The 26,326-nt window shown below is 43.6% G+C and overlaps 1 protein-coding gene across 2 annotated transcripts in view; it reads right to left on the bottom strand.

Annotated features, from left to right (window-relative positions):
* Nucleotides 1–2,932: 2,932 nt before the first annotated feature.
* The window catches only part of MYO10 (myosin X), a 481,006-nt gene continuing 457,612 nt past the window's right edge, over nt 2,933–26,326 (bottom strand). Inside the window, exons 36-40 of one of the 2 annotated variants that reach the window (XM_085606080.1) lie at nt 25,496–25,632; nt 22,924–23,044; nt 19,932–20,387; nt 7,593–7,784; nt 2,933–4,454 (exon numbers count right to left, since the gene is read on the bottom strand). In XM_085606080.1, the coding sequence (XP_085462206.1) occupies nt 4,344–4,454; nt 7,593–7,784; nt 19,932–20,387; nt 22,924–23,044; nt 25,496–25,632 (1,017 nt within the window). In that variant the 3' untranslated portion in view covers nt 2,933–4,343. The remainder of the gene's footprint in view (nt 4,455–7,592; nt 7,785–19,931; nt 20,388–22,923; nt 23,045–25,495; nt 25,633–26,326) is intronic. The other variant, XM_085606081.1, reaches the window with a different exon arrangement.

Raw genomic sequence — 26,326 nt, 5'->3', positions numbered from 1 at the left:
ACGTCGGCGTCGGGGGTGGTACCGGTGTCGACGCCGGCGGAGGAGGCGTGACGAGGTTGACCGGCGTCGACGGGGACTCGAGAACGGGTCCCACGGGCGCTTGCGGCGTCGAGGCCGGAGCCGTCAACGGCACCGGGGCCGGAGCCACCGGCAGGCAAGGCAGCCCAGTCGGGTCCGCGGGGCCCGAAGGCGCACCAGCGGGCGCCGACGGCGGAGCCAGCTTCCTCATGGCCGAGAGGAAGGCACTGACTTCCGCCGGCGTCGCGTCAGTCCCAGGGTCCGGAGGGTATGGGGACGTGCGCGGCGCCTGCGGCTCCGCCGGAGCCGCGGGGGTGGAACCACCCTGACCCTCGCCCGAGTCGCGCGACCGGCGAGGGGAGTCCGAAGAGCGGTGTCGCCTCTTGGACTTCTTGGAATGCTTCGACTTACCCGAAGACTTGGATCCCGACGACCGATGGTGACGTCGGCTGCGGCTCCGCGACCGATCCTTGGACCTCCTCCTGGACCGGAATCGAGAGGCGCGCGGAGCCGAGTGGCGAATCTCGAGAAGCTTACGGGACCGCTCCCGTCTAGCCTTCGAGGTCAGGGCCTTGCAGTCCGAGCACGACGCCGCGTCGTGATCGAGGCCCAAGCAATAAAGGCACCGGCGGTGATGGTCCGTAACCGACATCAAGCGGCTACAGTCCGTACAGGCTTTGAAACCAGGCATCCTACCGGCACCGGAGTCGAGACAGGATCAAAAAGGATCAAAAAGTTAGTCAAAAATTGACTAAAGGGATAGCTCTCCCGGATCTGCGCTTACTGGCGCGGAAAAAAGAAGAACTGACGTCAGCGCGCGAGGGCGGCGTCTAAGTACTCCGACGACGTCATTCCGGCGCACGACGCCGACGACGGACGCGGATCCGCAGACGACGCCTAGCGACGCGCAAGGGGTATTGCTGACGAAAAATCTTCCGGATCCAGTCTGACGCCTGGGGACATTCTAAGGTGAGGAATCTAACTAACGTGTTTCTTTCAGATTAATATTTTCTGTCGGGATTTTTTGTTTATTTCTACCTATACCACGGCATTCATAACTGGTGACAGACATTTAGGTTTTGCACGTTTCTAGATATTTACATAGCACAAACCTAGTGAGAGAGGCATAAAATCACTGTATGTCTTTAGACCAGTGGGGTATAAAAACAGGCTCAATAATACAGAAGCTGATATGGTGATATGACCAGAAGCCCCGCAACATTTTCAAGACAGGGATACTCCTAGCTGTTCCTGCATGCCAAATTAGTAAAATAACAATCAAAACAGAAATCGGTGGTGGGGACTTGAGCAGAATCTATAAAACCATTTAAATGCTGGTTGTGTAATTCTGTAACCTTTATTTAATTGAGCAGTAGAATTGCTGTATGAACCTGCAGGATTTGTAGAGCTCCACTGTCTGTGGCCTGTGATTATGAGATATGCCAGCATCAAAACAAGCTTGCATGTGTCATTAGAGGATAACAGAATGAATTTGCTGCATAGAGCTCTGGAAAACAGCATCCATCTTCGGACTTGCTGACTTTGCCCCACCTCTATGCTCTGGATCTTACATCTACAGCAACAGAGGTAAAATCGAAAGCTACTGTGGAGCCTGTCCCCCTATGCATTGAAGGACTCAGGGGCATATTTACTAAGAAGTGACAGAGTGAGGCATTTGCCTTCCTGGCTTAACACCGCACTCCACCAATTCTGAAACGCAGGGCTTCATCATATTTACAACAATATGGTACAGCCCTGCGTTACCCCCTGTGCTGGCGCTAAGTTTAGCAGACTAGCGCCAACGCAGACACCCTTGCACCATAGTGCAAGGGTGTCTACATTAAGGGGAAGATTGTTTATGTGCAGGAAGATCCCTCTTCCTGCACATAAACAATCGTTAAATGGCATTTTGTAACTTCTATGTGTGCAACACGCATAGAAATTGCAAAAAGTCATTTTTTCTTTTTTAAATGATTGTTTATGTGCAGGAAGAGATTTTTCCTGGCCTTAATTTTGGCGCTGCCCCCTATTTATGCCACCGTTGTAAATAGGGGGCAGCAATAAAATCAATGGGTGTTGCAGTGGAACGGCCACCACAACAGCCATCGCTCTCCCCTTTCACACTAATTATAGCGTGAAAGGGGGCCTTATTTAAAAGGCAGCCACGTTAAGTGGCTCAACGCGGCCGTGTAAATAAAAAGAAGCCCCTATCGCCACTACAACGTCCTGAAAAGTGACATTGTGGTGGCTATAGGGGCTAGTAAATATGCCCCTCACGGAGATGTGGGAATAAGTAGTTATAGCCACTGATGCTGCGCCTGACCTAACAATGTAACAACAGTTAGTGATTTTCTACACCCAGCAGAAGATGGCAGAGCATGCACAGCATGTAAATCTTCAAGAGTTAACATGCTGCAAAAATGAGACAAAATTCTGATGTATGCGTGGGGTTACCACCTCACCAGCTTTCTACTAGCACTACCAATATTCTAATGCCTGACCGGTACAATAATAAGCAAAATCATGTAATTTTTGTATGGGGAAATATGATGCACCGGCGGCGCAAGATGCTTGTAAATAAGCTGCGGTATTTTTAGGTCTTTTCTGTACATACTTCAAACAGTGAATACAAATCGAAAGCACTTTTAAATGTGTTCTAGAACTGTGTTAATGATCCATGACTAATAATTAAAGTAAACAAAGACAGAAAAGTGATGTTACAAATAAATACATACGATTTTGTTTAAAGCCCTACTTAGTATCCCGTGCTGGTCTTTGCAGATTCTTAAAACAACATCAAATGGCCAGCATTTTTCTCTTGGAAAAGTGGCAGTCCTATAGTATGCGGTAAATGTAGAATATATCTTATGCACAGCCTAGAAGCCACAATTAACTACAGAAAGAAACCATTAAGTATATTTCATGGGATCTTTTATTACCGGCCATTTTTCAAACAAATACACAAATCGACATTATTGAGAAGGTGAACCTTACCAAAAGTAATGTATTCAACATTAGATTTTCTTGTTATTAATCAATTATTTCTTTGTAATACAACTTTTCCATACAAAAATAAAAAAGTCCCAAGCCAGTCGACTCACTGGCTTTTATGGAGCACCTATTTACATATAGTGAGACTATTGTTAGGCGACATAATGGCATAAAAATGAACACGGGGACCAGCTTGTCTGGGGTTGCAACAGTACATAACAGTTTTAACTTCTGACCTTGAACCCCTTAACTCCTACAAGGAAAGTTCAGAGCCATTGTTTTCTCCCATGAGGTCATTTGATTCCTCCCCGACTAGAGCACCATGGCAGTAATGTGATTGGTACTGGAAAATAATAGTGTATTGATAATTGCATCTTCAGAGTAAGGCAGTCTTTAAATACAGTTATTTTCTTATCTGCTACAAGTTCATAAGTTATATTACAGCAGACACACAGGGAGGAGTTGAAACATACAGCACATAATACACTGTGGTAGGACTGAATTGTAACAGGCCTGAGGGCTACAAAGTCCACGACTCTGGCTGGCAAACGAGGCTGAACACTTCAATGGAAATTACAACTGCGGCCTGTCAACACTTAAGAGGTTGACTAGTGTACACCACTGTACTTCTTAAGTGTTCCCTTTGCTTTCAAACGCTCATAAAAATATGGAATAAAATTAATGTGTTTATAGAGGACAAGGAGGCACATGCACACTTCACATACACGTGCACTCCCTCGTGGAAATACACACAATCACACAAACACATGCTCACATTTGTACAAAAAAGTGTTAATAGACATCAGAGGGGAAGGCTGCCAGCAGCTTTCCAGCACAACAATACTTATTCGCACAGGATACGGGCTGGTAGGTTAGTGCAGAGTGGACAAATCCATTTCTCCTTGGATTAATCCATTTCTTTCCCTCAGACTTTCGTAATATATATAAATATACATATATATATATATATTTTCTTTGAAGAAAGCTACTTGTCTTTGAAACGGCACAGTCATTGCATGCTGGTTTCTCTTTTAAGGCACTTGTCACTGCTTTGTGGGCAGTGTGTTAATGTATAAGGCAAAATCAACTATTAGTTATAAAGCTTTGGAGTTTTTAAGATCATGAACTGACAGTAGGAAGCCAAGTGTGCTACGTCACTATGGAGCCGAAGTTCGTATTGCATTTTCTTCTTGAGCCCTGGTTCCAAGTTCCAATTATAGCCTCTTCTCCTGCAAGCGCGGAGGACGATACCTTGAAGGGGGTCTTCGGAAATGCGTACAGCAGCAGCAGTAGTAGCGATATGTGGAATATTTAAGAAACTACTATGTGCGGTTTCACCGCGAACTCCCTTGACTGCCGTGACTGCTGACTGATCGTGAGGTGCTGTAGCGTTTTTTCACAATCATACTGATGTACGCTTTCATCAGCTTGGCGATGTCAACCACCTAATAAAAGACAAGAAAAAGGTCACACTTAGTCTGTTGAACAATGCACCATCCCAACTGCAGATTGACCTGCAGTTTTACTCAGCAGTATGCTCCCTAGAATACAGACTGGTGCCCACCTCGTATACATAAAATATTATCCTTATTACCTCCTCGTCCGTTTTACTATCCCATTCCTTAAACCATGAGCAGTTGTCCTGCTCCACAGAAACTGATTACCTACCTGAGGTTTAAAAACATCCTACCCGACATGCTTAAAGGGGGAAGTACGTCATGACTCGGGGAGGTTACTCACCGGTAATCTTCATTACTGCGAGTCCAGGTCTTCCTGTCCCATTCCTGAGCCCGTCCCTCCCTCCCAAAACATGTTTATGCTGATTGCTTCTTCTCTTTGTTTTTTAGCTATGGTTCTCAGGATGTTACATGGCCTCCTAAGTTTGTAGACCTCAGCTACGTAATTAGTTTCTGTGGAGCAGGAGAACTGCTCATGGTATAAGGAATGGGACAGGAAGACCTGAACTCAGGGTAATGAAGATTACCCATAAGAAACCGGGCATTCTGTAGGCCACAATGCAATGAGAGTCTGAATTGGTCATATGTTCTTTCTGACCCCTTACCTAGTAAAACAGAACCACATTTTGTAAAATATTAGCAATGGCAAAGCCAATAGTTTTCGCCTTTGGGATCTAGTGACCGTGCCAATCATTTTCAGTGATTTTGTACAGCTCTGCCACAGGCGTGATAAAATTAAATAATTGTGCCAATTCATATCTCGTGTTGTCACCTTGAGTCCAAAAATGGAAATGTTGTGGGACACTGCTTTGTATAATCACCTAATACTTAGGGTCCCATGACTTATGTCAAATACATTCTGCATCTGCAACTTGGTCCTGTGTATCCTTGCTGTCAACCCTGGAACCAATGTCTAATTCAGTTGAGCATAGGTGCATAGTGTCAAAGCCCAAACCACCAATGTAGAACATAGAAAGATCTGTGATAGCAGACGGGTGGCCACCTGATGGTACCAGGGAATTAGTAAGGGAATAATGGTACAAGTATTTACTTGTTTGGGACTAGCTATTTTATCGGCAAGTGATTTTTTTGGCCACCTCCCTTCTGCTGTTGCTGTATTTCTATGTCATGGTGGCTTGCAGCTTGTGTTGACATCTCGAAAATGTATAGTTGCTCCCTTCAGGTCCTCTAATGTCTGCTCTTGTTCTCCCTGTAACTATAGCAATATGCACCAACAGTAGTGGCATTAGATGGGAACACGATGGAATTGAGTCCTGACAGCACATTTTGTCTAGAAGCCCCATTATGGCAATAGAAACGATGTGACGCCACCTAATCGTGGTGTGCCGACACTGCAAAAAAGTAGTGCTGCAGCACCATGCACGTGGAATCTAATCTGCTGACAACAGGCCCTAAACTGTGGAATACACTACCTTTAGCCTTGTGCTCTGGGCCTGATCTGCTACGAATTAGGAAAGTTCTTAAGACCTGGCTGCTTCAAAATGATTCCAACTAACTTCTCCCATGATTTTAGATACGGTATCAAACACATAGGGACTCTAAACTGAGTGTAGGTGCCTTATGTAAATACAGTAGAAGTACAATAAATACAAATAAAGGAACACCCAGCAGCACTCAGGCACTGCAGCAGCAGCACACAGGTCTCGCGCCACAGAGTGGAAGTCATGGAGTGCTGCCCACTATCAGAGACACCAACATGGCAGGGTGCATCTTCATGATGGGTTTGGATCATCTAAGCCCCCTCGTGCATTCATGGGCTTGCTATTGGGTACAGGAAACCCCTACTCTGTCACTGTTGACACGTACTACAGAGCAGAGGAAACATAGGGAGTCATTAACACATCAAGTACACTGATGACACGTTAACAATTACCACACAGAAAAGTTTCATATTTTAAAATTATACCTCACACTTTTTCTGTCTTGGGGGAGAGGGGTGGGGGGTAGGGGGTATTGGACTTCAGAGTATTCTGGAGAGTTATTTCCAAGAGTAACTCCTTCCAGAGCTTCCATTTGAAAGTAGGAGTGGCCAGTGCTTAATTTGTAAAAAGAAAAAGTGCAGGAAGTGTTGCTCGGAACCCACTGGCCGGCACTATCGAAGGTTGGAATGCCAAAGACCAAGGCTGTATGGTTTTTTATTCCACCTCATGCATCTTTAATCCACCACCAGACACTCCCTGTCCCTTTATCTCACTCTTGCATATTCGTTTTTTTCATCTCTGCTTTCTCCTTTTGTCACTGTTTTTCTGTCTTTAACGTCTTCCTTCTTTCCTCTTTTGTGTGTGTGTCCCTCTTACTCTTAGTGCAGAGGCCCCACCTGCAACCACCGGCTTAAAATAAGCACGAGAGAGCCCCATTAAAAGGCAAAATGATTGCTAAGCACCTATGGCCCTTCCTGGCCTCCAACTAGAGAAAACCTTTTCTCCTTGCCCACAATCGAAACTCATCCCTCCCCCTACAATGCACAGCACTCCACTGCATGCCAGCTTGAGTCAAACTTCAAAAATTCCAATATGAACCGACAAAGATGCAGTGACAGCACAGAAATGGTACCTGGGTTCTCAGCTTCAAGACCTTCGATTAAATGTAAATTAATTACAATTTCAGATCTAAAGTAATGTAAAAATGTACTGGAGGAGCAAGCATCTCGGTTACGAGACATCTGTGCTTCTGGTTTTTAAGAAAGTGTGTCTGAAAAAATGTCTCATTCTATAAGTATGCAAAATCCCTTCACTTATCATGACTAACGAGAACCAGTAGCTCAGACCCCTTCGATTTGCGCACCCCATAACACTTCCCTTCACATGCCATATAAATACAACAATTCAGCAAATCTCATTTAGGACCCCTCCTCCAACACACATTAGGTTCATGGAGGAGACAAACGAAATAGATAACATGATTCAGGGAAGTCCATCAGCACTTATTTCTTCAAGGCTGTTAAATCCCAAAAAGGTACTAGAGCACCCATTCACCTTAGCAATGTCCTTGAGACTGTCATTGGGAAAGCTGGATTGGAAACATGATCAATAACAGACTTGTGACAGCAGTGTTTTATTCCACCCATTATCCAATGCCGGCAAACTGCACCCAACTCATACATACCTCACTGGTTTCGAACAGCAGCTCCCGCTCATCCACAACAATTTTGTAGGTGTTGGAAAGTGGTGCTCCGAAGGACAAAATATGCTCGTAGTAAAACACTTCTAATGGTCTTCCTTCTCCACGTTTGTAAACAGAAACAGCTTCGGCACTTACTCCCAGCCACAGTTCTTGAGGAAATCCACCTTCTTTATTCTGATGAGAGTGAGGCATATGTATAAGGCATGCCAAAACAAACAGAAATCGTTTAGTGCGTGGGTGTCCAACCTAGGTGAACATCACATTTTTTGGCTATTCACATAATATACATGTGCACTTCATGAATCTAAATAAACCTGATTTACATAGTTGGTGGTAATCCTGAAAATACTGAATGGATTCAGACGTCGTTGACCTCAACTGGACACTGCAGGCTTAGTGGTTTGCATTCAATGGAGAGCTGCAGAGTACAGTAAAAACGAACCTGCATACAAGGACCCCACCAGCATTTATGTAATGATGGAGTGCGAGTTTTATTAATGTTATCTCTGTTTCTCAGGCTTTAAACTCCCTTAGAAAGTTGTTATGTCTACTTTGTATCAGATTTGATATGTTCTCAGCAAAAAAGCATGGACTTTTATACTATTTTGACATAATACACTAACTGGTTTTAATATTTTTCAAACTTTTTAGAGGTTTTCTATCCTTGTACTTAAACTATAATCCTTTTTGTGGAAGGATTATGTTACTTACCCGGTATGCATCTGTTTGTGGCATGCAGTGCTGTAGATTCACATGCTATCGCATACTCCTGCCATCTAGTTTTGGGTTTAGAGCGCTGCAAGTTGATTTTTTCTTCGAAGAAGTCTTTCAAGTCATGACTTAGAGCAACTTGTCTCTGTGATATTAGGCATGGGCATCGACTCCTTCGTTTAGATTGTTTTCTCCGCAGGCAGGTGAGAAAGAAGTATAAGAAGAGTGTAATAATAAAGATGTCCATGCTAAATGTAAATGCATCAGAGAGGTGTGAAATGTAACTGCCACGCCCACAGGTATCCGGGGAGGAGGGAGGGCACATGTGAATCTACAGCACAACATGCCACGAACAGATGCTTACAGGGTAAGTAACATAATACGTTAGATGGCATGTGTGGCTGTAGATACACATGCTCACCATAGACTGTAAACATATGAACAAAAGAAGGAGCTCTAGCAGGATTAATCCAATGGATTGTAAAGAGGCAGACTTTCTATTTGTAACCTCTGCAAATATAGTGTGAATCGCATAACTATTTAGAGGCATTAATGTACAGAAAGTCCCAGGAATAACAATGACCGCATAATTGATTTCTTGTTTTCTTTTTTATCTAAAAAAAATTTATCTTATCATTTTTACAAAAATAATAATAGTGAGTTGCACAAGCCGTTAAAAAGGCTACATTCAATCAATTCATCATACAAATTATAAAAAAGGGAAAATAATAAAAAATATATTGTCTAATCGGTGAACACGAGTAACCGCAGTGATGGATAACCTGCTCTTGTTAAGGCAATGACAATAAAGAAAAGCTGTCTTCAGGTTACAATGTCAAATCAAGCTCGATCATCTAATACATGGCTTAAATTAATTGCCTCAAACAATACTTTTGTAGTCCAGGACCCAATGGGTTACACATAGATCTTCTTTTTGAAGAAATGACGTTGGCCTGAACAGTAGGGGTTGATGCATTTCAGCCTCCCAATTATGGCCTCCTCAGGACATTGCAGGACCAGAATAACCCAACTCAAACTAGTTTTCACGGAGATCTGAAGGGTTCCAAAGGAAACCCCAAATTTGCTTTCAACAGCTGGACTAGGCTGGTCGCTGGGCGGTCTTAACAAAGCCCAGGTGCAGTATAATAAATACGTACTCCCGCTGAAGCACTGCCAGTACTAATGTCTTTGAATGCGCACTCTGCTGGGCGAAGGTAAACAAGACATGTGAATCCTCTAACATACAGCGTGGGTCACGTCCAAGATCCGCAGACTGGCAGGGTCCTCGAATGCAGATTTCCTTATGTTACAAGACAAACAGTCCCTCTATTTAAGCATTGGCTAGCATGTGGGAGTTGCAGTAGTCTGTAATAGGGTATGTAGCACTGCCTGACCTACACTGGCTTGTTGGCATGCTAAAACATCCACACAATAGTGTTTAGAAAATGTGTGTGGTGTAGACCATGTAGCTGTTTTACAAATGTCAGATAGGGGAATATTTTCTAAAAAAAAAGCCATAGTAGTTCCTTTTTTATGAGTGGAATGTGCTCTGGGAGTTACAGGTAAAGGTTTTTTGGCTTCAATGTATCAGGTTTGAATGCATTTGACTATTCATCTGGCTATGTCTGATTTGGATATAGGGTTACCTTTAAGAGGTGGAGAAAAGGCTACAAACACGGTGTTTTGTTTTCCTGAAGGTTTTAGTTTTATCTATGTAGAAAGTGAGTGCTCTTTTTACGTCTAAGAGCTCTTTCCGCTACAGAATCAGGGTTAGGGAAATAAAACAAGAAGCTCAATGGATTGGTTGAGATGACATTGAGAGACTACTTTAAATAGGAATTTAGGATTCGTTTGGAGAACCAGTTTATCCTTATGTATGTGAAAGAAAGGCTCTTATGTTAATGCCTAGAGCTCACCAACATGCCCGAGTGAGGTTATGGCAACTAAAAAATGCCACTTTACATGAAAGAAACTGATGGGGGCATGAATGAAGAGGCTCAAAAGGAGGACCAATTAGTCTGGTAAGTACAATATTGAGGTTCCAAGAGGGTGCAGGAGGAACCTGTAGTGGAATGACTTGTTGGAGTCCTTCCATGAACACTTCAATGACTGGTATTTTGAAGAGGAATAGATGCTGTCTATTTTGGAGAAAGCAGCTATTGCATCAAGATGCAATCCAATAGAAGTGTAAGCTAAATTGTATTTTTGTAATGAAGCAGTTAGCAAATAATGTCCTGCACTGTGGCCTTCATTGGATTAATTTGTTTAGGTTGGCAGCAGAAAACAAAATGTTTCCCTTTTGTAGCATAACAGGCTCTAGTTGTGAATCTGCATGCTTGCTTAAGAATGTCCATACATTCCAGTGGCAAGTTTAAGTAACCAAACTCTATGAATTCCGGAGCCAGAATGCTATGTTGAGCATTTAGGGGTCCAGTTGTCTGATTTGTCCTTGATCCTGGGTGAGAAGGTCTGCCCTGTTGGGGAGCTTCTCCTGTGGGACTATTGAGAGATCTAATAGTGTTGTGAACCAGGGTTGACGTGCCCTGGTGGGAGCTACAAGAATCATGGTGAGATGTTTTGCCTGAGTTTCCGAACCAGAAATGGAATGAGAAGAAGAGGTGGAAAAGTGTATGCAAATATCCCTGACCAACTCATCAACAGTGCATTGCCTTTGTATAGTGAGTGTGGGTACCTGAAGTTTAAGTCTGGGCATTTTGTATTTTCGACTGTGGGGAACAGGTCGATTTGTGGAAACCCCCACTTCTGAAAGTAGGGAAGGAGGACTTGTGGGTGGAGTTCCTACTTGTGGGTCTGTTGATGTGTTCTGCTGTGCAGGTCTGCGAAACTATTGCCTGTCCCCGGCAGATATTCCACCAACAGATCAATGTGATGGTGAAGAGCCCAGGTCCGTATAGTCTGAGCGAGGTGTGATAGCTGAGAAGACCATGGCCGCAGCACCCCACACCAGTTTTTGTACATAGTACATGGTTGTTATATTGTCCGTCCGGATTAAGACAACCTTGTGCGACAGATGAGGAAGGAAAGATTTCAGTGCTTGGAAGAATGCCTGAAGTTCCAAGTAGGTGATGTGTGGAGATTGATGTATGGCATCTCACAGACCTTGTAATGTCAAGTGTTGTAGGTGTGCATCTCAACCCATCTCTGAAGCGTCTGTAGTTAGAATGATGTAAGGCACAGGGTCTAAGAAAGGCTACACTTTCAACAGATTGTTAGAGTTCCATGTAAGAAAGTGGCTCTGTATATACTGCACCAAGGTAAGGTACAGTGTGTACAGAGTCAAACAGTCCCCAGAGGTTTGGCAGAGGCTAAAGTTAGATATAACTTACTCTCTAAAGTGGTAGCTTGGTCAAGCAGTAAGGCAGTATCAGAGGACAGTGTAAAGCATTTGTTGTACACACTCAGTCACCAAATGGTCTTACACACTCAAGAACTGAACTCTAGGCCAATGGTTTTATATATAAAAATATATAGTTGTTTTATTTTAAAACCACAAGTAGGTATCAAAATAATTTCTCAAAATGAAATGCTCTAGTTGTATACTTTCAATGAGCAATAGACTTTTAAATGCAATAGTTACAGTTGTTGCAATAGGCAACACAAGTTAAACACAATTATAACATTGAGCTCAATGGGAATCTTTAAGTAAATGCAATATCAATTACTTTGCATAGGTTTTACTTACTCAGGGCTGGATCCTGGATTCAGCCCTGGTGCATCTCCTGTAAGCAGTTGGAAGAAATCGTTTTTGTTACACAGGCGATTTTTAAGGAATATTTGTATGTTTAAAAAATGGACACTTCGAAGAATTTCTGGTAAAAACCAGGCAATGTTATCCTATGGAGGAAAGTTTGGTTATCGGAAAATCGCAGTTGTAATTACTTTTCAGGGTCAGTGCTGGGCACCAAGATCCAGCACTGGGATCTCTCCTGGTAACACGTGAGTAATTTCGTTTTCGTTACTCGGTTGATTTTAGGTGAATATTTTAAAGTTTAGAAACCAGTCAATGTTACCCTATGGAAGAAAAGTGAGTTATCAGCTTTTGGGTAAGTACTTGACTGGCAGAGTTGAGGTTCTGGGCATAGACTCAGGGGTCTCCCAGGGTCAGGTAGGTACAGTTGTTACACCCTCAGAGGCACAGGGGCAGCCGGGTGCAGAGAGAGTTAGGCCCAATGTTAGCCTATGGCGGACAGGGGGCCTTTGGTTGGTGGCTGCTAACAGGCAGGACACGCGGCTGAGGGAGCTGGGCTCCTGGTCACTTACACAGGGCAAGTGGGGAAGTAGGATAGGACAGATGCTGCACTTCCAGGGGCACTCGGGCGGCTGGGTGCAGGGTGCTTTTGAGCCGTCGGGCGCTCAATGGATTTCAATGGGAAAGCCACAAGCCGAACAAAGGCTGCAAACTCGGTGACGGAGATTTTTCAGGTGCGACCACTACTCCGAGAGGTAAGTTGGGAAGCTGTAGGTTAGGTAGGCACCCAGGAGTTGGGCACAGGGGGCCGCGGTGTCTTTTGGCGTCAGGAAATCTTACCCTCTGCTGGTTGCGGTTGGGGGGGGGGGTCCTTGGTATTGAGGCTGCAGGCGTCGTGAGGAGCATCGAGGAGGGTCCTTGGGTGCTAGATTCTTGGTCACAGCCGCCGGGGGGGGGGGGGGGCGTCCTTGTGGTCTTTGTTCACTCAGGCACAGGCCGGGCTCGTTGGGTACAGAGTGTGCTGGATTCGTGGTTCCTGGCCGGCACCAGGGGTTGTTGCTGTTTGAGCAGAACCACTGCTCGTGGGAGTCCCAGTCTTTAGATGAGCAAGGCAGTCAGGTCCTCTGGGGTTTTCGAGGTTGCTGACCACTGGAGATGCCGGGAGTTAGCAGGAGCAGGTTCGACAGGCCTGTAGGGCTGGGGCCAAGTCAGTTGATGTCGTCCTCTTGTTAGCAACTGCACGGCAGGTCTTCTTTCTTCTTGTTCTTCTTCTTGTTTCGCAATCGGGATCTAAGGAACGAAGGTTCAGGGTGCCCCAAAATACAAAATGTAGGGGTGTTACAGGTTGGTAAAGGGCAGAGACCAATGGGTCCCTTCCCTGGGGTGGGTACACCCCTATCCTGCCACTCTCCAGTGGGAGAGGGGCAGGAGCCTAGTTCGGATAGGGTAGGGCTCCCCATCCTCAAGATGGCGGGAGCCTGGAGATATGCTTCACCTCGCCTCCCCCACCTGAGGGGTGGGGTTGGCAGAGGCTGGCACACACCCTTTCCTCACTTGGGTTTTCCCGCCAGTGTGGGGGCCAGAACCGGTGGGGACCAGTTGCTGAGTACAGCAAGGGGTCTGGGGAGGTTCACAAAGGCAGCATGCTTTTGAAGCTTCCCCTGCCCATCCTGGGGGAGAAGGCTTGGCACCTCGCCCCAGGATGTGCATTGTTGCAGGCCCACGAGATCGGAAGGCTCTCTACCCAGTGGACCAACAACCTGTCTGCTGGGTGGCAGCCTAGGCAGCCTCTCAGTCAGGACACGGGTTGTGGGTTAGGTTCATGGGGCAACTCTTAGTTGCCCTCTGTCGTGCATTTTACATTAAATCTCACACTGGCATCAGTGTGGGTTTAATGTGCTGAGAAGTTTGATACCAAACATCTCAGTCTTCAGTGTAGCCATCATGGTGCTGTGGAGTTTGTGATGACGACCTCCCAGCACCATATACTCTTAATGGCAGCCCTGCACTGACAGTGCCCAGGAATGGGCCTGGGAACTGTAGGGGTACAGGGCTCATGCACCTGTACCCACAACACTGGCATAGGGCACCCAGCTAGAGGGGTAACTGAGGTATGCCAGGGCAGTGTGTTTGTGGGCATGGCACACAGGGATGTGTGCCATGTCGACTCTGTTTTGTTCTGCACCAAGACACTCAGCCTGCAAAGGCAGTGTGTGGGTGTCAGTGTACAAGGCCTCTAAGGGTGGCACAATAAGTGCTGCAGCCCTTAGGGGACTTCTCTGGTCACAGTGCCCTGGGTACCTAGGGTACCATTTACCAGGGGCTGACATGTGGCCAGAGATGCCAATTGGGTGTTGGTTTCAATACAGTTTTAGGGAAGGAACACAGGCCATGGGCACCTGATTGGCAGCAACCTAGGGCACACTCAGTCAAAGTCATCAGCAATTCAGCAAAAAGTGGGGGCATACCATGCGAGAAAGATGGCACTTTCTCATATTCCACTATTGCAGAGAACAGTGAGTGTGGTGGTCTATCAACACTAGATCCTGGAGGTGACCCTGTGACTGAGACCACTGGCGAGACAGACACTGTTGTAGTGGGAGCAAGTGTAGTCTTGCTTGAGGAACTATGGCAATGCAAGATGCCATAATTCCTAGTAGATGCATGACAGTCCGAACTGTGAGTGTTTTGTGTGGCTGGAATTGAGGTATTATTGTTTGAAAAATTTGTATTCAAGCAGGATTGGGATAAGCTAAACCCAACTCTGTGTTGAGGATTACTCCTAAGTATGGTTGAAGTTGAAGAGGTTGAAGGTGAGATTTGGGGACAATGGTTGTGAACCTCAAACTGTGTAAAAGATCCACTGTCAACTGAATGTGTTGTGGACATTAGTGATGGGTGCTGGCTTTTTTTTATGAGCCAATCGTCTAGGTATGGGAATACATGAATGCCTTGTCATCTTAGATGTGCTGCGACTACTGCCAAGCACTTTGTAAAAACTTGAGGTGCAGTAGTAACCCCAAATGTAAGAACTTTGGATTGGAAGTGTCTTCCTGTTATGACAAACCTGAGGTATTTGTGGTGAGCAGAGTGTATGGGTCTGTGAAAGTAAGGGCCCCTTAGGTTCATGGTGGCCCTAAAGTTGCCCTGTTGTAGAAGGGGAATGACATCCAGTAGAGTGACCATATGAAAGTGATTGAGAGGTCCGAGGTCTAAGATTGGTCTTAGAGACCCGTCCTTTTTTGGAATCAGAAAGAATAAAGAATATACTCCTGTGCATTGTTGTTGATGAGGGACTGGTCCTATGGCCCCTTTGAGAAGAAGGTCGAGTACCTCTTGTTTGAGAAGTTTTAGGTGATCCTGTGATAGCCTGTGAGTGTGAGGTGAGATGTTGGGTGGTGGGGTAATGAACTCTAGAAAGTAACCATGTTGGATAACGGCTAGTACCTATTGGTCTGTCGTGATAGATTTCCAGACTGGATGAAACAATTGTAGTCTTCCCCCGACAGGTGTTGTGTGGTCATGGGAAGGGTTGGGCAGTCACTGTTTTGCAGTGGAGGATGATCTGCGCTCATATTCATCCTTGCCCCATCCTTTATTGTCACCACCTCTGAGGAAGCCCCTAAAAAAGCCCTTTGTGTAAGTGGATTGCCCCGGCTTCTGTTGAGAAGTGGAGGCATCTGTATTGGTGAATTTATATCCGCCTCTGTAACTGGAACGACTAAACGAGCCTCTAGGTGTAGAAAACCATCACTATAGCAGTATCTGTGACTTTTCTCATTTTATCTAAAGTGGTGTCCACCTGTGGGCCAAAAAGATGTTCCTTATAAAAGGGCATGTTCAGAACTGCCTGTTGTGCCTCTGGCTTGAAGTCAGAGCACCTGAACCAAGTGTGTCTCCCGAGTAGCTCGCTGGTATAAATACCTCTAGCGGACGAACCTCTGCATCTTAGGCACATCTGATGGAATTATTAGTGATGGCCAGATCCTCTACAACAATCCGTTGCCCTCTTTTATGATGTTCTTCAGGGAGATATCTCATCCCAATGAGCCCCATGAAAATGTGCCAGAAGAGCCTGGGAATTGGCAATCCGCCAGTGGTTAGCAGCCTGTGCTTCTACTCTTTTCCCTGCTGCACTAGTATGCTTACTCTCTTTTTCAGGAGGTAGTGTATCCTCAGTTGCCTGGCTGCAAGCTATTTTACGAGCAGTGTGGCAACTATAGAGTCTGGTGATACCGGACTTTGAATAAATAGGAGTTCTGATGGAGCCGGTTTATATTTTTTCTCTACCCATGGGGTAATAACCCTGGCATGGACAGGCTCCTTGAAGAGGTTGTCAGTATGCCCTAGCATACCATGACGCATGGGCAAAAACTGTGTGTCTTTGTGGGTGGATTAGAGGGTATCAAAGAGGAAGTGTTGTTCTAAAGACTCCTTATGTAGTTCAACACCATGGTAAGTGGCTGCTCTAGCAATCACCTGTTGGTATTACTAGCATCGTCAGGAGGGGACCAGTGAGCTGGATAAAGATCATGATCATTTTATGTTATGGGATCTCTATCGTATTTGTTCCAAGGGTCTGGATCTCCTAATGGGTCTCCTATACCCCCTGTTTGACCTAGGTGACCCTGGAGGTGTAGCATCTAGAGGGCCATGATGTGGGGATGTGTGAGAATGAGGGGATGGTGGAGGTGGTGATGATGGTGGGGGAGGTGAAGGAGGAGGATGATGATGATGAGTAGGGCTGGTAGCCCTGTCCTTTGTCCTCTTTGAGAGGAACAGGAGTGTCCAGTGCATACTCAAAAGTCAATTGCCTCTTTGGTGGAGGAGAGGCCATTATTTGACCACTGCATTTTGGGGTTTGGATCTTTCATTGTTGAATGTCTATTGGTTCAAGGATAGGCTCGACAGGAGAAATGGAAACTGAAGAATACTTCAAAGTTTTTGTCTCCGATAGTTTCGGAACCAAAGAATGCTTCATGCTTTTGTCTTTGACGGTTTTGGAACCGAGGGTTTAGAAGCGGAGGAGTGTTTTTTGGTCAGGACTGAGGCAGAAGCGGTCAGTTGCCGAGTCAGTTCTGAAGATTGGGAGGAGACCGACGCATGTGCTTAATCTGAGGAGGTTGACACAGAGGACTTTACCTTGGTGGACATTTTCAATGCCAGGCCCGAAGGAAGGGCATCCAAAGTCTCTTTCTGGATCCGACCATGGCCGGATAGCAATGGTGCTCCAGCGACCTCTATTATTGGGAAGATCAAGTACTTAAAGCTGTGCTTGGGTTGTAGAGCAGGGTCTGGGGTGGTAGTACTCACATGCTGCCCAGGTAACAGGGTGTCCTCTAATTCCTCTTCCAGATCAGAATTGTAGATTTCTTCCTCAGAGAAAGCCTGTTCTTCTCTTTCTTCCTCAGCAGGCTTCTCGTGGGCGTGCTCGTCTCTGAAAATGTCTGGAGGGTCATCTTCGCTCTAGCAAGACATCTCTAGCTAATGAGCCCTTCGTTCTCAGAGAGTCTTTTTAGATCGGAAAGACTTAAAGCCGTCGAGGTCGGCCTCACGGTCATTGGATGAAAGGCAGCTGTTGCACACTGGATGTTGGTCAGAATGGGGGTATTTGGAGTGGCACAGTGGGCAAAAACGAAAAGGTGTTTGTTCCATCAGGAAGACATCTTTGACCGACTGTGCGCGTATGATAGTAGGCCTGAGACGGGTGGCGCCCCGAAAGGCGATCGGTCTGTGCCGGAACCTACGAAGATTTAAAGCGGCGCAGAGATAGAAAAGCACGATTGAAACAAACTATACCATCGAAGACAGGATAGGACTGAAGACTTGTACCAAATGGAATTCAACACGGAGGAGAAGTACATACATATGAATCCGACAGCAGAGAGAAAACAATCTTAACAAAGGAGTCAATGCCCATGCGCAATATCACCGAGTGGAGTCATTTTAACACGTGACTCCAAAGACTTCTTCAAAGAAAAACAACTTGCACAGCTCTGAACCCAACACTAGATGGCAGGAGTATGCAGGCCATGTGTATCTACAGCCACACATGCCATCGAACATGATGTTTAATGATTGCTGTATTCTTCGACCCAGACTTACCAACACTTTACACCAGATTTGCATTACCTTTGTAATGCAAACCCAGTGGAAAGTGCTGTGGTGGTATTAACTTTCCAAAGCAAATCAGGACTTGTGTTGTAAAGATGCCCAAAGTGACGCAAAGTAGCACTATGTGCTACTTTAAGTGAAGGAAACGTTCCGTTGGTGGTAAATGGATGGTCCTATGCAACCAACCATAGTTTTTGATGCCACTCTCTAGCTACTAACATTGGTAAACAGGGTTCAGTGCTAAGAACTTATTCCTCCTGGAGGAAGGCATAATTGTGAAGCAAGTTATAAAACTATCCACATTTTTCCAACTTTGCATGTGTGATGCACTGTATCACACATGAAAAAAGGGAAAGTATAAAAGCATAGTTTTTGTACTGAAAGGGTCCCTCTCGGTATGAAGACGGGCAGTGCAGGCAGCATAGCAAGCCCATGAAACACTAGGCTTCTCAGATGCCCTGATACAGGCAGAAACTCTCTCATCATGAGATGGAGAAAATGTGATGAAGTTCTGTGGTATCAGGTGACAACATAAGCATCTAACACTGCAGCCTCATATGTATACTCTTTTAATTAGAGAGAGATTTTAGTTGACCAAGCTGTTGGAGGTGCTTGGAAACTATAAAAGAGGGTTAGCAGCAATTTTTAATGTACTTGAGGAATTCATTGTGAATCAAAAAAGACAAAACTATATGAGCAATATGTTTCTTTTTATGTTTAGCCTATAAACAGCTTCAGCTGTCTTTTCTGCCTCATGTAATCACACACAAAAATCATGAATAAAAGTACATACATTTATAAATACACAGAGGGGCTTTGTGTCAGCCCTGTTCATCCATTGGTCTGTTAAACTGTTGTTCACATTTTGCTTCCACCAACGACAGCATACACCATGGGGCAATGGGCCAGTCTAGTTCAGCCTTAGGCTACTCTGACACTACCTTACATACATTTTGCCTGATCAAATTTGTTTCACCTAAAATTAAGAGCACTTCAGTGCCAAAGACGGTGGAACAAAATCTACTTTCCAAATGCTTTTTAACCATCCATTTTTAATTTTTAATTGTTTGGTCATCCTTATGTGTTTAAATGATGTCTTCAAGGTACAGACATTCAAAGAAAAGAGTAACATTTATTTGCCCCAATTTGAATCATACTTATGTATGTGTTCTATACCTGCTGTAAGTACACTTGCCTGCTAGGAAGCACCAACACTGTTCTATTAAAGGTTTATGCAATTTTCTTTAGTTTTAGAATGTTTATTACAGGCATGGTTGCCCATTTAAGCAGTACCATGTTTTCTTCTTTTTGTGCTAAATGCTTGCAGTTAAACAAAATAGAAAATAACCCACAGCACATACTTGCCAAAGCCAGACATGTTAGCTTTGGCAATGCATGTTCTTAAAATTACATGTTCTTGTCCTTGAACAATATCTATAAATGTCCACTTTTAAGCTTGGCACTATGTAAAAGCCATGTTGAATCAAAGAAACACGACAACAAGTATATTCAGTATCCCAACCATTCTTTTGGTTTCATGGTAACAATACAAAGAATAGGCTCAAAATCCACAAATGTAATGAAACAAACAGGATCATTATTTTAATTTGTACCTCCTATTAAGCTTTTGTTCGATAGCTACGATTGGATTTTCAACAATAATTTCAGTGCAACATCATTCGCTTGTATAGCAACTGGGTCAGTTAACAGGGACGAAAGCTTAACATTTTGGATCACAAAAGGAAACATTCCTATTTCTGTCATATTATGGCACAGGTCTTGCTTACCTCCACATCAAAGAGTGTTGATCCATAGCCCAGCCATTCCCGGATCACAGTCATGTACTTGGTCATGGCCTGCTCTTGCGTCATGCCTTGCAGTTTCTTCCACTTGTCAATAATACTCATACGAGTAGACGTAACTTCCTCTTTGAGAAACATGTCCATCACCTGCTCTTCCTCCTCCACCTTCTGCTTGCTCACAGAACTGCTTCGGAAACTCCTCCTTAGAGTGCCTTCCAGAAAACTTGAGCGCTTTCTCTCAGTTCTCTCAATAGGGGTAAAGACTTTGGCCGACTGCGTGATGCGAGATGTAAGTCGGTGCAGTGGGTACACTTCTTCTGTTCCTGGGATGGTGGAGTGCAGAGAGTGGTCACCCTGAAGATACTGGAGACGCAAAGCAGCAAGCACTTGGAGGTTCTCTTCTGGTGCAGGGTAGTGACCTCGGATAACTGCTTCATGAGCCTAACAACAAAGACAGTGCATGTTTATCATACAGTAAAGAGCTCTGTGCTAGCCTACTGTCATCAGGGTAGCTCGTGATTTGACCTCTCACCAAAACAGCTTGTGGTGATGGGTCCATCAAAGGTTTGAATTCAAGCTTGGCAAAGTCAGTCTTCCTTTCTTTTGAGCTTGATAAATTGAGTACTATTGCATTGTTTAATAGAAACCACTTTACAGTACTTAAAAACATCGGAAGTGCAAGTCATTATAAATCTTAAATATATTAGACACAGAACGTGTCGGAAATTTGCAGCAGAATATAGTAAGGAATGTCAAACCTAAATTATTTGAGATATAATTTTTATTGTTATTTTTTAGCCCCATTAATGTTTAAAAAGCATGTCGTTTTTTATTCAGATAGGGTTCTGCACCAGGTTATTATATGTGTTATCTTAATCAAAATCATGTCTTATAGCATATGATCCATTTAATGATTCTACATCCTGCCATCTGGTACCAAATTATTAGACCACAAACAAATATTTTGAGTAAATGCAAGGGACAATGGGTGGGATGTACTAAGAATCGATTCGGTAAAAGTGGTCACAAATTACGCACTGACTTTATCAAGTTGATTCTGAATTTGCAAACTGATCTATGCATAAATAGGTCAATTAGCAAAATAACCATTCTTAGTGGGTCGCAGTCCAACATACGTCACTAATATGAAAGAGGTTGGTCACTACAATCATACGGATAATGTCTGTGATGTCTTTTCAATTAAGCAAACTCTGTTTTCTTAATACAGTATGTTTTTCCTAAAAGGAAATGGAATACGTTTAAAAAAAAGAAAAATTAAATCTTTTACAGACACCTCTTATAATTGAGCAAGGGTTCCATGGACCACTTCCAGCTCCTAAAATGTTTTTTTTTTTTAAACTTTCACCACAGGGAAGGAGTGTATTGGGGGCCCCTTTCCGTTTGCGAATGGGTTACCGTTGCCTTTTAGCAGACAATAAAGTACTAATGTTATGTGAATGTATTTTGGTTGCAAAACATTAATACATCCCATTACTAATCGTTGTTTAGAAGGGATGCCCTAAACATGCACCTGCCAAAATGTGATTCGGTATGTAGTCAAAACCAAAATTGTGATTCAGTAACCTGTTACCGAATCGCAATTTGGGTTTGGTACTTACCAAAAGGCCATTTTGCAATCTCAAATGATCCCATTTTGCAAATTGGACCCTTTGCAACCACAAAGTGCCTTTGTGCACCTGGCATATTGTCACATATACACTCACTGGCATGGTGGCAGGTAGGAAAATATATACATTTCCCCTAAGTACATAGCCTAATTCACAGAACTTTGCTTTGAGACCCAGGCCGGTATTTACAACACATTTTTAGTGTTGTAAGTCAGTATGTCAAGTCGATAATAGCGACCTTTGTTGGCAGTCGATATTTTGGACAGGATGTAAGTAGAGGTCGATTTTACATGTTCAATGTTTTTGTTAGACACTGTTTTTCGTGCTTAAATGTAATCTAAACATGAATAAAATTGGATACAATTGCATCGCAGCATGTAAATTCCAGTTCCAAATTCCCAAAGTCAGAAACAAAGCAATATTCTGTGAAGATAGGTCACTTAAATTCCAGTCCGCCATCTGGCATCCAGATTTTTCTGCAGTAAGTGACATATGATCACTCCATTCAGGCCAATATGGAAATACTAGGTCCTAAAACAGCCCTGGGACAAAAACACTACCACATTCAATACTTTTCTCAGGATAATTTAACCTCCACATTCTGAATTTTAAATGGCGGGATGAGAACATGCACTTCCACTGAAGGTGAAATCCACATGGTAGTCCCGTGGCTCACATATAAAAGTCACAATGTAGAGGAAATACCAAGGGAAAATACTCCAGGTTTTAACCTACAGAACTTTCATGGAACAGGCTTCATTTGTGCACTATGTATGTAAACAAGCATGCAATACACCCATGTTTGAGAGAGGTGTTGGGGAAGGTCAGTCACCACACTGAAAATTATTTACATGAAGGGAAAAATAGACCGAAATTAACTTTGAAAATTTACAGCAACCTTAACCCTTTACATTGGATTTTTCACATTGAGGAGAAACTTTAAGGTAACGACTAAGGCGACCAGTACTGTAGCAGGGAAACTAGAAAAATAAAGCCTTCCCTGTATAACACCCAGGATGGTTAGTGGGGGAGATAAAGTACAGGAATCTCAGCAAGTCGTGGCTATGGGCTTACGTCTGTGGAATGGTCTAAATATTTAATGGTCAAACCCATGGTGGCAATCGGGGTGGCGCAGACATACTTTAAACTGTGCACAAAGGAGATCAGAAAACAAAGTGGTTTAGGAAAGGTTTCTAGAATCGGTGCTGCCTTGCTTTTAAGGGCCAATTTAACCCCTTTTGACCTGTCGCTAGATCATGTAGGTTTAACATTGTGTATCAGGCAATTTCTGATGCCTCAAGTGCTCTCCAGAGGCTGAGGAAGTTCGCCAAAATAAGAATTTCACTTACCTGCTCAAACATGAATGCAAACTCAACGCTGTCTTTTGGCACATTTTCGGTGTCAAGGAAGCAGTAGAGTTTAAAGTAAAATTTCCACGGCAAGGCACCGGCTTCTGCGTTGACAGCCTGCCTACGAAAACAGTGAGATCAAGTAGATAGTGAGAACCGGACAGAGGAGATTACAGTTCTACATGAACGACAAAGAAGGACAGGTAAATGTACATGTCACATGCAAAACTGTACTAGCAAAGGGAAAACATGTTTTCAAGTTATTTAGCGAGGAGCAGGAATACTTTAGGCCATTCTAAACATACAGCCTATGGGATACTTGTAGCCCAACAGACAGTTATAAGGGACATCCTGCAGCGGTCTCTTCTGGAGCTTCCTATGAGCACTTGTACTTGCTGAAGCACCCACACTATCTGGAGTGAATGATGAATTGAAGTTTGTAGGTCCACAGATACTTAAATAACTTGCCTGACACTTGCTCTGCTTATAAAACAAAGGAAATGCTGGCCTCCAAATATGCATTCTACATTCGACTGCAACTCAAACATTTTCTATAATGGCACAAATATATTATTTTCGTTTGGTACCAGTGTTAGTGTTATTGAAAGATCATGTCCTCTAGCAAGTGAGGAGTATAATGTACCTTTTGTTACTCATGTTTCGGTACAATGTATGAGGTGAACAGAAAGGAAGAATGTAGACTCTAAACAAAGCAAAGCCTGCAACACCAAACTACAACTAGAGAATAGCCTTGCCATCCAGTCACAGGGCAGGGGGAGCTTATTTTGCTGTACTTTAACAATGAACCTGGAATCTTTAACCTCACCCATCGAAGTCATGGGCGTCTAGTGAAACGTTGGTTGTGCAATCGAAGACAGAATAAAGCTTTTTGCTTTATTGGGCTTTCTGGAATATTTCTTTATTTTAGAGCCCTGGACGTCCATTAGTGTATTAACAAACAATGAACTCGTGGAGAAATACACCTACTGGACTTGTGTCATTCATATCATGCTTGCCATAAATGCACTTTTTGTGTACAATTACTTTAAAACATTTCCTTCCAGGGAAAAGCCTAAAAAGTCTTATCGAATTTTGATCAGGATTAATAGCAAGGATGTGCTTTTAGTACACACTTTCCCATCATACTTTTCCCAAAGTCGGTGGAGGAGAACCCCAAACCATCTATTTAAGTGGTGCTTGATATCCTCTCTTCTTTATTGTTTTTAATGACCCACTCTGCTTTAAAATACATCGTCAGCATTATCCGAGTCAGAAAATACTATTAGTAAAAACCCCAAAACCACATATGAAGTTCTATTTATATCCTTTCAGGGTTTACCTATGTTTCTGGCTGCTGTGCTTCACAATGCACCATTTTGCATTACTGTTCTGAAACACGCCTTGGGACAGAACCACCACACCCCTCCATATTATATGTTTCATAATTGGAAACTGTATGTGGGATTCTTATTTTCCTTAAAAACTAAAGCATGTTTATTTTGTATCATCCCCACAAGGATGGATCATTTCATCGTGCTTCAATGATGGATGGAAGAGAAAATAAAATATAGCTCTGCCTTCGTCGATGCCTATTCCAAAAGCTTTGTTAGTTTTTAAACACTTCCGGACCCAACCACTCGACAGTGTAATCATGCAGATCATATGAATCTAGAAGAGGATTCAGGCCGCAAAACAAACATTAGCAATTGCAGCGCATCTTACTTGCATTCTAAATGTATGCCTGTAATGCATACAGCAAGCCACTTGATGGCGCCATTACTAAATACATGTTAAATTGCAAACACCACTATATGCTGCGAGAAAGCCTTTGCGATAGTCATGAGCCTTGTTTGATGATGGATGACATTAGTGCTTGCCAACAGACAGATGAAGCTGCCGGTGTAGCCAGACGCTACAAAGCCAATGAGGGTATAAACAGTCACTAATGTAACAGTGTTTTGGAAATCAATTACTGCTCATGCTGCGGTTTGCGCACATTTTTAGGTTTAGTGGAAACAACACATTGAGTGATGCGGTAACACCACATCACTGAACCACCGCGAAAAGCCGACAATTCCTACATTGCCGAGTTGAAGAAGATGAAGATGGGCTTGTAGCAGGCGAAAGAGGCGTCACAAACTTTGTTCTGATGGTGATACTGTGAAAACTGTGTCCTTAAACTCTTCATGTAAGGGTATGTTTTCAAACAGTTTTCCAGAGACAGAATAGTTCCACTAGATGACTGACTGCCTTCTATAAATACACACATATATATATTAAAGCCAGTTCTATGGACAGAGGCGTATTCCATTGTCCCAGTGAGTAACTGAGCCCAACTGCTGGCACCGCCATATTTGTTTTCATATGTACCCTTGTTTGTAACATGACAGTAAGTCTGGAATGATATTTACACCTGCATTGTAGCACTAAGTAGCATTAGCTGATGCTTGCTTTAGCTGTTTTCAACAAGTAACAACAAAACAATCATTCTTATTCCTGGTATACGATGATTTGTTTTTAGAAAACATATTCTGCAAGAAAAACCTCTAATCGTATATGACATGGGACCTACTTTTCAAACTTTGCCAAGACATCAGCTACAACGGCACGACTTTCAATCGCCTTATCAGTGGTTCCATTGTGTTCGAACAGAGCAAACATATTTCTGCTGTCTTCCATGGCCAGGCCACGAATCAACTTCTCAACAACCTATGGAAATTGTGAAAAAAGTAAAAAGAAATTGAGAGACCATACATAAATGCTATGGGTATCACAAACATGGCTGATACTCTGACACAGTAAAATAGGTGTAGGAAAGCAGCAGTTTTTGACATGGTCATCCCCACTTTTTGTCTGGTATCTTTCCCTTCACTATACAATTGTTCCCCAATTGCTAGTACCTTTAGCACTCCTGATAAGTCCCTAGTAAATGGTACCCCTGGTAACTAAGGCCTGGGATACTTAAGAGGGTCCCTAAGGGCTGCAGCATGTATTTTGCCATCCTAAGAGACCCATCAGCACCAACATGCAAACTGTCATTGCAGGCTGTGTGCCACGGTGCAGAGAAAAGTGAAGACACGACAACACACACATCCTGTGTTACATGCTGCAGACAATGCATGTAGTATAGGTAAGACATCCCTACAGCAGGCCTGACAGCCCTAAGGCAGGGTGCACTATAAGATGTGTGTACATAACTGCATGAGCAGATATGCCCCTGTTTTGTTCAAGTCGATTCTTAGATACTACAAGTGGGCAGGGAAGCCATTTGGAGTACATGTGCTGGACACTGGTAAATACTAGTTCCAAAACTACATGATGGCTTCACTGAAACCAGAGATGTTTGGTATCAAACAGCTCGTATTGATAAAACCACATTGATTCCAGTGATGGATTTATTGAT

The sequence above is a fragment of the Triturus cristatus genome, chromosome 5_1 (assembly GCF_964204655.1).
Source record: "Triturus cristatus chromosome 5_1, aTriCri1.1, whole genome shotgun sequence".
NCBI classification, from domain to species: Eukaryota; Metazoa; Chordata; class Amphibia; order Caudata; family Salamandridae; genus Triturus; species Triturus cristatus.
Note: the sequence above shows the minus strand (reverse complement) of the source record. Positions and strands in the feature narration are given on the sequence as shown.